A 10,567-nucleotide genomic window follows, 5' to 3' on the forward strand; every position below is an offset into this window, starting at 1 on the left:
AACAATCCACACCGACACATCCTTCTGAATGGTAGCAGAGTTTATTTTAATATTTTGTACAGCCAGCATTGGTCTCCAGGAATAAGTTATAATCTTACATAAGTGAGTCCACCCAAACCCACCCTTAAGGAATGTTCGACTTTCAGCATTTCTGATTTAGAGGGAAATTATTTAGAGGGAAATTATTTGGAGGGTAAGACGCAGTCTGAAGAATGGAAATCAATCCGAATTGGTGATTAAAACTCCTCGGAAGTTCTCAGGGTTTCCTTGCCTCTAACTGGATCATGGACAAGCACAGAGGTCGCGTCTTTCAGGACTGCACTGAGAATACATTCATCCCGGGGACTGTTTATTTTCCCAAATTGGACAGGGTTTTGTTTCCTTTATCCCCAACTCCACACCCCACAGTTCTGCTCTGCAGATACAGACTCGACAGTCCTGTACAATCAATGCTTTGTAACAGATTTGTCCTGGAGGCACTGGGATGCCCATCCCACAGCCTTTACTCAGCTGCTCTCACCACCACCTAAAACACCTCCATCGCTCAGGGCCCGTCCTGGCTGAGGCAGGAGGAGGACAGACCTCAACAGTGCCTTCCAGCAATGAACACACAAAACAAATAAATACTTTAAAATCCTTTAAATGGTAATGACTCACACAGTTCCAGTGCAGAACCTGGTGATCTACCAGGCAAAAAGCACTCCAAGGGCAAAGCCTCACTCACCTCCTTGCACTGCTCTCCTTGAGGAACTGGGGGGGATGAGCAACAGGCTAAGGGGAACTCCTCCCTCTACCATGCTCAGAGAGTTGCCAGTGTCTGACATTAAGCAATTGGCATTCTCCAGTGCAAGAAAAGCAAAAAAAAGAGGTTGTATAAACATTTCCTTCTCCTTCTCCCTCTCTGAAAAGCAGCTCTGAAACAGCTCAGGCAGCTCTGGGAAACGCCAGCCAGCACGAAACCAGTCATGACCCAGCCATGGGACTCACAGCTTTACTGCCCCACGAGAGAGCCCTTCTGGGGCTCCCTACAGACCTTCCAGCCTCAGAGCAAAGTGGTTTCACCAGGGAGCCCCTCCTCACTACACCTGGAAGTCTCCTGGCCTGCACATACCAGCACACGGACTCACCTGAGGGTCTGTACCTGGCTTTGAGAAAACCGGTGCAAGTGAAGAGCCCAAACACTGAACATGATCCAGAATCCCCATCAAAGGGCTGGTGAGAGTTTTACTCCTCCTGGGCAGGTGAATATTCGGGTACTGGGGGGATTTTATTTAATTAAAGAAAGGTTCAGCCAAGCCTTAAGGTCTTATAAAGCCATTTAAGCCAAAAACAAGGTCTGGATGCAGAAAGTGAATGCTCCTTCCTCGTTACCTTGAAACACTTTGCAGCAGTGATTAGAAAATGTAAGAATGCTTTTAAAAGTTGGTGGTTTTGATGTGGAAAGGAAGGCAAGCTCAGTGCTGTGCCGAGCCTTCCTTTCCCAAGGGGAGTGCAAGTCTGGTGAAAGGAAACGTGTTGTGTTTCTTACAGAGGACAAGCCTGTCACAGAAGCCATGGAAACTGTCACAGGAAACGACTCAAAGTAGCACCATACTCCACAAGAGCATCCCAAAACACATTAGGATACAACAGAAGGGCACTGACATGAACGCTGGACACCTGCCCCAGGTGTGTGTTCTGATGTCACCGAGTGGGGTGATTTTTTTTCCCTTTAAGAAATTATGTTCCAGTTAGAATAAAGGCAAACCCTTTCTTTTAACTGTTCTTTTCAACGTGTTCTGTATATACAACCCTTAAAATACACTTAAAAATAGCTGCCCACGTGTTGTGTCGTTACACTGGAGAAGGGCAGTTACACAGACCCTGCCTCTCAGTACATTAAAAATTGGGAACACCCCCAGCAGCCCCGCTCTGCTCCGGCCCCCACGCTGGCCCCGAGGAGGGAAGGAAGGAAGGAACAAGCAGTTTGGAAATGGGAGTCTCTCACAAAACACACCACTTACAAATCTCGGAGTAATTTCCTCAAGCAGTTTTGTCTCAAGTCCTTTCTGAAATGTCTGAGGTCACACTGCCATCTTAGCAATGAAATCTGTTGCAACATGCATGTGTCAGCTTCCCACTCAACCAACTGCAGCCCTGAGGATTTTTCTGGCCTGGTAGAAATAGGAAATGTAACACAATTCCTGATGTATGGCTGGTCCTCTGTTTCCAAACCCAGTGTGGTTCCCTCGATGGTTCTTGGACACACACCCACGCTTTTTTGTTGTTGTTTTTTTTTCCTCTAATACACGTTTCCCTCTAACCAACATGCAGATTTCTCCTCCCAATCATCCACATCTTGACGTCCCAACGAAACAATCCACATCATCCATCCAGAGGTTTTCCCAGGTAGACCAAAGTCACTTCTGTGTTACCATACACAGCAGACACTGCTGGATACAGGCAAACTTTTGGCAGTCCTCTGAAGGCAACTCCCAGGAACTCATAGCCCCTCTCAAACGCTAACGTTTTGTCTTCCATGTCCAGGATAACTCGGATCCTTTCGCCTATCTGGAAACAGGGACAGGAGAAGTGGAATAAAAATAACACACAGAAAGAGTCAGCATGTTCAGATGGAGATAAAAATAATGCAAAGTGCAACACAGCAGAGAATTTTAAAGCAAGGCTTTCCTGCTTCTCATGCTTGATTGCTTTAACGATGGGAATTTCCCAATTTCACTCAAATTCACCATGATCCCCAGTGCCTTTGAAGCAGGACAGCCTGTACCCACCACCTGTTTATGATAATAAACATGACCCTTCTCATACAAACCTGTGAGAGCACAGAGTGAGCACAGAGTGCCTGGTGCTCTGGGAACCTTGCCATGGCCTCCAAGATCCCTGAACTCTGTGTTCACCTGCTGCTATTGCTGAGCAGGTTCTCCTTTGTGAGGAGCAATTTTAAAGACAATGCATTTTTTAAGAAAGGCAAGTGCCACCTACAAAAAAATCCCAGAATAGACAGATATGCAGGTGCTGTGGCTGACAGAGGTGTTTCCTCACCAAGGCTGAGGGAAATTCCACTATAAAAGGTAAAATAACCATGAAAAACCGAGAGTATATACACACACACACACACACACACACACGAGTGAAACCAACACGGATCTCAGCAGGAGACTCTGATCCAGGCAGGCACAGAGCTCCCTGGGTTATTTCAGACATCAATACAAGTCCCAGAGGGCAGCCACAAGCACAGCAGGCGCCACGCAAACTCCTGACTCTTCTCCAACCAGCCCCAGTGCTGGGGATTTCTTCCAGCCAACAGATTTTTCTTCCAACCAACACTGACACACTTTTGTCTTCCCTTTAAATATGTTTTCTATGAACAGATCACTGCACATAGAAAACAAAATAAACACAATAAACACAAAATACGCCAAAGGATTGCTGATTTTAATTTTCACATGAAATTTAGGAATATCAGATGCAAGTTGCTACACAGATCTTCACTCACAAGTGAAACATAAGCCAGTGCAAAGCCACAGCACTGGGGGCTGGACTAGATGATATTTAGAGTCCTTTCCAACCCAAACCACTCCACGATTTCGTGATTATGAGATGGAAATGACAATGCCTCCAGTTTAAGCTGTAACACGAGCAAACCCAGCAGTCAAAACGCAGCTGGGTGAGCAGGCAGAACGACAAAGACAAACACTTCTCTAAGGACAAAAAGGTGGGATAGCATTTGCTCTTTAATACCCTGAAGTTATCTGAACATCACGTCCCAGCCAAGGGATGTCACCCACGGGAAGGCAGCCAGCCAGCAAACGCAGCACTCAGCACTGCTGCAGGAAGACTCTTACCTAAGCACTAACCTCAGCTCACCCTGCCAGACAACAACAAAGGGGGAAAACAGCTCAGACACTCACCTTGCTGTGGGGCAAGTCACTGCTTCACGAGGCTACAACAGTCTTTTCAGCTTTTACTCCAAAAAGCAACACGGTGTCTAAGCAGACACGCACGGCACATGCTTCACACTCAGTGTTTGAGATTAAAGCGTGGAAACAACCCAGGGTCAGGTGCACTGAACACCAGACAGGTGTAGCCTGCGGAAGCAGTAAACCAAGGGGGAAAGGGCTCACAAGGCAAAATCATCTGCCTCCTGCAGGGGAGGCACAGAGACCCTTAAGTGGGCATTTAGAAGCAATTCAGCAGCCAGCCAGGACACCCGAGGAACAGCCAGGACAGGGGGGGGACAGCCAGCACCCACCAGACCCACTCCAAGCCCCCCTCACCTGGTACTTGGGCGCGTTATTGCACTGGGGGAAGCTGCCGTTCACCTCCCCGTTATGCAGCAAGTTATTGTCCACCAGGTTCCAGCCCCAACTCTGGTCGTCGCTGCCCAGCAGGGCCACGTAGCCCTGGCACTGCATGGCCGCGCGCTTGGTGGCGATGCCGATGACGGCCACGGTGCCCAGCGGGCCCTCCCACCACACCTCCCAGGCGTGCCGGCCCTCGCTGAAGCCGATCTTGGTGCGCGCCCCGTCCGTGCTCTGCGCGATGGGGTTGCGGTGCAGCGTGAAGCCGTTTTTCTTGATGTAGACGTTCCTCGAGCAGTCGTTGGTGCTGAAGGCGTGGTGGAAGGCACGGACCTGGCGGGGAAGAAAAGGAGGGTGGTGGGGGAGATGGACGGGACTTGGAGCAGCCTGGTCTAGTGGAAGGTGTCCCTCCTGCCCGTGGCAAGGGCCGGGAACGAGATGAGCTTTCAACCCAAACGAGATGGGCTTTCAACCCTTCCAAGCCAAACCACTCTGTGCCTCTACGACATAAAACCCTGCAGTGTTTTCCAGCCCCCCCTTGGTTTCCAATGGCGAGTGGGCCGAGGGGCTGTGGGGGTGTCCCCAGGCGCCCGGGGAGTCGCTGGGCGGCTCTGGGGGGGTGTCCCCGCGGGGCGAGGGTCCCGGCCTCACCTTGCCCTTGTAGGTGGGCACGTTGCAGAGGATGTCGGTGCGCAGGGCCTCCTCGGCCAGGCAGCGGGCGGCCAGGCTGCGCCACACCTCGCTGTTCTCGTCGCCGTGCAGGACGCGGTGCCACAGCTTGCAGACCAGCGCGCAGCTCCGCAGCTCCCGCAGCTCCAGGTACGAGAACACGAGCTCCAGCACCCGCCCCGGCAGCCGCCAGCCCGGCCCTCCCCACGCCGCCGCCCCGGGGCCGGGGCCGGGCCCGGGCCCCGCCGCCATCGCCCCCCGTCCCCCCGCGCTCCCCTCGCCCGCCCGGTGTCGGCGGGGCCGGGGCCGCCGAGGCCTCACGGCGCCGCCATCTCGGCCGCGGGCACCGCCCCGCGCGTGCGCGGCGGGCGCGGGGCGGCCGCGAGGGGCGGGGGCGGCGACGGCGCGGAGGGAGCGGGGCTGAGGGAGCCGAGCGAGCCGAGCGGGGCTGAGGTGAGACCCGCACCCCACGGAACCCCCGGGGACGGGCCCGGCGGCGCGGGGGCGGCCCCAGGACCGGGCCTGCCGGGGCGGGGAGCTCGGGGCGGTCGGGACCAGCTGCCGCGGGCGCCGAGGGTTGTGAGGGAGCGGCTCACGGGCGGGCGGGCGGGCAGCCGCGGATCTGCCCCCCCACGCGGCCCGCGGGAGAGGAAGGTGCCTGCCCGCTCTGTAGGTGTTACTTAATCGCCGAGATTGAAGTTTTACTGGTGCATTGAATGGGTGCTGGCTGCTCTTTAGACGTGTCCCGGCAAAAATCACGTGGGAAGCATAACATGGTAAAAAATACCCCAAACGAAAATAAGCCGTTTATTGCCCAGTAATGCGATAAACCCGCGGACGGCAGCGAAGCGGCTTCTGGGCTGTCACACGAGCCCCACGTTGCCTGTGCCCTGCCCTGCCATTAACTCTCCTTTCCCCACAGTGTCGCAGCCCCTCCAACGCTTATTATGCTTTTGTGCCACTCTTTTTTTTTCTTTTTTCCTCCCTCACTAATTTTCTGCTGATGTCCCGTAAGCAGTGCTGTGGCACAGGCTGTGAGCAGTCACGCCAGGGAAGGGTGAGCTTGGCGAGCTCCATGGGCGTGCTCTGAGACCCAGTTAAACGTGTTGCAACCCTTGCAACTAACCTGCCTTAAACTGGTAATGCTGCTTTTAAAAGGATCGTAGAATCATTGTGTCCTTTAGGTTGGAGAAGACCTGCCAGCACCTGGTGTTGCTGCTGTTTGAGCCAAAGCTCCACGTGGGTACTGAGCTATGCCTGCTTTACCTGGACGCTGAAGTGTCAAGTACTTTGCAGGACGATCCTGTTTCTTGATAAGTTTTTGCTGTAATGTGACCAACAACCAGCTCAATTCAGGGTTTTTTTTTGTTTGTTTCAGAGGTGTCCCCAAAGCATGGCAGTCAGATGGAGTGGTGGACATTCCTCCTCTGTCCTGTGCCTGACTGTGAGCGCAGAGGGGCTGGTGGTGTCCGGCGCGGAGCGCGGGGAGCTGGCGCTGTGGGATGGAGGAGGCTCTCCAGCGGGACAGCTCCGGCTCCCGGGGGGGGAGGACGTGACCTCCGTGGTGTTCTCTGCCCGCCAACCCAGCACCCTGTACACCTCCCACGGAGAAACCATCAGCGTGCTGGATGTCCGGGCCCTCCAGGAGCCCCTGGAGCGCTTCCACGTGAACGAGGAGGAGATCAACTGCCTCTCAGTGAACGACACTGACAGCTTCCTGGCCGCGGCAGATGACTCGGGGGCCATAAAGGTTGTGGACTTGGAAAGCAAGAAAGCCATACGGTCCCTGAGACACTCCAACATCTGCTCCTCTGTCGCCTTCCGACCTCAGCGGCCTCAAAGCCTGGTTTCCTGTGGACTGGACATGCAGGTGATTTGCATACACGTAGAGGGTTATTAGTGAAGTGAAACAGTAACAACCCACCTGTCCTAGTGAGGCACCCACAGACTTTCACCAAAAGTGGAGGTGTCCGGCCTGCAGTCACTGGGAAGCTCCATCACTATTCAAAAGTAGTTTTGGCCCAAAAACCAAGTGTCAAGTCTGTTTGTGCCATTTTCTACTCAGCAGTTTCTCTCCCTGTTTTTATCTTCCTCAATATTTACAATCCAAAAGTGAGGGGGGTGGGAGGAAATCACAATACAGTGCAAAGCTCCTTTACTACAACGTCTTTCCAAGTGGAGCATATCACTGTAAGGACAAGTCATTTTTACAACTCATCCTTTGTTCTGATTGATCTCTTGGAAGCATGAAACGTTCTTTGCCTTTTACACTTCTCTGTCCTCCTCAAGAGGAAACTTTGTCCTTTGCCTTCTGAGAAGAACCATGCTGGGAGTTAAGTTCAGAGCCTGCCACCCAGAACAGACGTTTTTCAGTAATTTCTTTCCAGTGGTTGAGATCTGACCACATTCCTGGTTTAGCCCGAGATGGAAACTGTCACTTCTCAAAGGTTTCTGTGGTTCCAGCGTGTCAGGGTGAAGTTTGTTTGACAGCACTGAACAGTTTCACTCTGTGTTCTTGAAACCAAAGCACATCTCAAACCCATTAGAGCAAATACATGCTGGTAGTTAGGATAAATGGTAATTTTCCACATTAAATTCCTGATGATAGATGTGGTCTGAGAGGAGTAAATTCTCGGTGCCTTAGCTGGCTTAACTCAGGACCCTAAAATGCAGATTCACAAGCCTGGAAGCTTTTTATCAGAATTGTAAGCATTTATATACCACTAGGTGCAAGTGAGCTGGTTATTTTTGTTGTGACTTCTTAGTATTAGTTTCTTTTATTGTAGCTCAGCAAGCTGGGTTTTAGGCGAAAGTCAATATCCCAAAAGAGCTGGAATTCATTAGTGTGTTTTTATATAGTGAAAAGAGCATTTTCCTGCATCGAGGCTGCCTTTAAGATGCATCATTTCCCAAAGGGGAGCTGAGCTGCAGAGCTCTGGAATGCTGTGCTGCAGCATCTCTTTGGACACGTTACGAGCTCTACGAGCATCAAAACATGTTCTGGATTCACATGTCAAACCCTCGGGGAAGCTGTGGCTGGTAAGAACTGAAATTTAGGTTGCTGCAGTTCTTTCAGGAGTTCCAAGGAAGCAGGGAAAACGCCACGAGGACAGAAAATACTTGGTCTGCAGGAAACCTGTCAGCAGTTGATGGATTTATCAGGCTGTTGCAGTGCTGTCCGTGATGGAAAAAGGAGTATTTTCCGTAAGCATCACCCAGCCTCTCTGATTTACAAATCACAGTTGTTGTGGAAAGTTTTCCCTTTCATCCATAGCAAAGTAGTTTTAATGCAGCAGCAAGAGCAGTCACTGAAACAGGAAGGTGACAGGAAATGATGTGTTGCAGATGTTTTAGCGTGACTTGGATTCCAGAAACGCAGAGCCAGGGTGACAGCTCCTTTGTGGCCCAAATTTAAAGACTTCTGGTGATTACTGCTGGTGATTACTACTGGTGATTGACTACTGAAGGAATATTTTTATCAACAACAAATTAAAGCTTAGCTTTATGAAGCAAACAGCACACCAGTGCTGCATTAGACTGAGTTGTGCTTCTGGCTCTGTTGGCCTTGAAAATGCTTATTGTCAATTCATATCCCATGAAAGTCTTGAGAGAATTATTTTTAATTGGCTCAGTATAAATCTGTAGTGCTTGAGGTGCTGTATGAGAGACCCGGGATTCGTGTGAAGGCACAGTTATCACTTCAGGGGGGGCTTGGGGGTGGGGTGGCATTTGAAAAGCAAGACTAAAAGCACAACCTCCCCCCATCTCTTCAGGAAAAGCACACCCTACTCGATAGCACAAACCAGATCTACTCACTGGATATAAAAAGAAATACAAATACGCCTGTTTAAAAATGAGAGCCTAAACTGCTGTTTGCATTTTGCTGTCCCATTTTTCAGACACATTTATGGAGATGATTATTTTAGGGCAAGTGTGTAGCAGAGACAAAAATCCAGAATGATGCTGATCTCTATTCACTGCGAGCGTTTCCATGTCCCTCCTTCTCAATAATTGATGTGCAGTACGTCAGGATTGCTATTGCTGAGATGAATGCAGAGGCTTTTAGAGCAGTGTTTGCATCCCCTTCGTGGTCTAAAGGTCTGAGTCACTGACTGCAGAGTATGGTGGTGGGGGTTTGGAGACCAGGCTGGAAAGATTTGTCATATTTATCAGGGCATCTTCAGCCCCTCCTCACCGCACACCCTACACCTCTTGCACTCATGCACAGCCTTTGCTCTGCTAGAACAAGAAGTGTGGTGGTTTATTTTTACTGTTAAAAATCTGATTTTGTGTGAAATGGACAAATCATTGATTCGTCCTGGGTTTTTTTCCACAGGTCATGCTGTGGAACCTGCAGAAAGCTCGCCCCTTGTGGACCACAAACCTGCAGGAGTGTGGCCTGGAGGACGACAGCCCACAGTCGGCCGGGCAGTTCTTCAACCCGCCGCTCGCACATTCCCTGTCCGTCGCCTCCTGCGGAAACGTCTTTGGCTGCGGAGCTCAGGACGGTAAAGTCAGAATATTCCGAGTCACTGGTGTCAAGTTTGAACGTGAGCTGGAGTTCCAGGGTCACAGCTTGGGAGTGTCCCAGGTCCTCTTTATGCCAGAGGCGTACTGGTTGTTGTCTGGAGGAAACGACGGGAAAGTCCTGCTCTGGGATGTCGGCAGCGAGGTTGGGAAGCAGCAGAAAAGTCCAGCAAAATCTCTGCAGAGGAGGAAGGCCCAAGCACCTGCTTCCAGCAGGAAAAATGGGAAGCTCAACAAAGTGTCCTCAAGTGAACAGGCTGGAGTTGTGCCAAAGCTCACCATCGAGCACGGAGAGAAGGTGAACTGGCTCTCGTGCGCAGAGATCAAAGGCTCCAGGAGGGTGTTGGTCGCTGACCAGAGCAGCTCTGTGTCGGTGTATCCCTTGCCAGAACTGTAAATACCCAGGTGTTTACAGACACTTGGGGGGGCAGAACCACTTCTCAGAGCCAGTTACATCCACTGACAGTGACCTGGCCAGTGAACCCCCATGTCCCTTGGAAGGGGAAGGGATTTGCTGTGCACTCGTGGTGTCCCTGGCCTCGCGCTGGTTCTCTGTGGCTCTCGTGTTCACAGCTGCCATCTCCTGCAGGGTTGGCAGTTTGCTGCTTGAATTAAGTGAAACGGGTCTTTATATTCAGGGGGGTATCAGTCCATGACTAAGCTGATGTAATTAAGGCTGGAAGAGGAAATCAGCACTGAGGGGACACCCCAATGCTGAGTGAGGGTGCTGAGTAGTGACAGGGCTGTCACTGGCTGTGCTCTGTGGGGTTTGCACTGTTGCAGTGCTCCGTGTGACTCTCCCCATGAAGCTGTGGCCCAGTTGGCTTAAACCAGCTGTAGTGGAATCTATTTTCCATCATTCTGTCAGCATCTGCATGTAAGACTAGAGAAGCATCAATTAATGAGTAATAAAATGAGTTTCCCTGTTGCTGCCAATTGGTTTTGCTCACTCTGCAGTAAAGGAGGGAGCAGGGGAACTGTTAACACCTGTTTGATGGCTCAGCTGTCAGTTGTTTATCCCAGGGAAAAAGAACTATTACACTTAAATAAATGCCTTCTCTCTCTCTGTT

The 10,567-nt window shown here is 51.2% G+C and overlaps 2 protein-coding genes across 4 annotated transcripts; one reads left to right on the forward strand and one right to left on the reverse strand.

The window, feature by feature from the left end:
• Window positions 1-22: 22 nt before the first annotated feature.
• On the reverse strand, window positions 23-5,319 carry FBXO45 (F-box protein 45). The gene is made up of 3 exons (XM_032697799.1): window positions 4,953-5,319; window positions 4,278-4,634; window positions 23-2,550 (listed from the first exon to the last, which is right to left on the reverse strand). Exons 1-3 carry the CDS (start codon window positions 5,220-5,222, stop codon window positions 2,365-2,367), a joined length of 813 nt encoding a protein of 270 aa, XP_032553690.1. The 5' UTR covers window positions 5,223-5,319; the 3' UTR covers window positions 23-2,364.
• Window positions 5,320-5,351: 32 nt separating this feature from the next.
• WDR53 (WD repeat domain 53) lies at window positions 5,352-10,567 on the forward strand. 3 transcript variants are annotated; one of them, XM_032697795.1, is made up of 3 exons: window positions 5,352-5,423; window positions 6,349-6,840; window positions 9,307-10,567. In XM_032697795.1, exons 2-3 carry the CDS (start codon window positions 6,364-6,366, stop codon window positions 9,892-9,894), a joined length of 1,065 nt encoding a protein of 354 aa, XP_032553686.1. In that variant the 5' UTR covers window positions 5,352-5,423; window positions 6,349-6,363; the 3' UTR covers window positions 9,895-10,567. The 3 variants fall into 3 exon arrangements, with proteins under 3 accessions (XP_032553686.1, XP_032553687.1, XP_032553688.1); XM_032697796.1 differs by having other exon boundaries at window positions 5,371-5,417; XM_032697797.1 differs by lacking the exon at window positions 5,352-5,423 and adding an exon at window positions 5,617-5,639.

This window comes from Chiroxiphia lanceolata, chromosome 10 (genome assembly GCF_009829145.1).
Source record: "Chiroxiphia lanceolata isolate bChiLan1 chromosome 10, bChiLan1.pri, whole genome shotgun sequence".
NCBI classification, from domain to species: domain Eukaryota; kingdom Metazoa; phylum Chordata; class Aves; order Passeriformes; family Pipridae; genus Chiroxiphia; species Chiroxiphia lanceolata.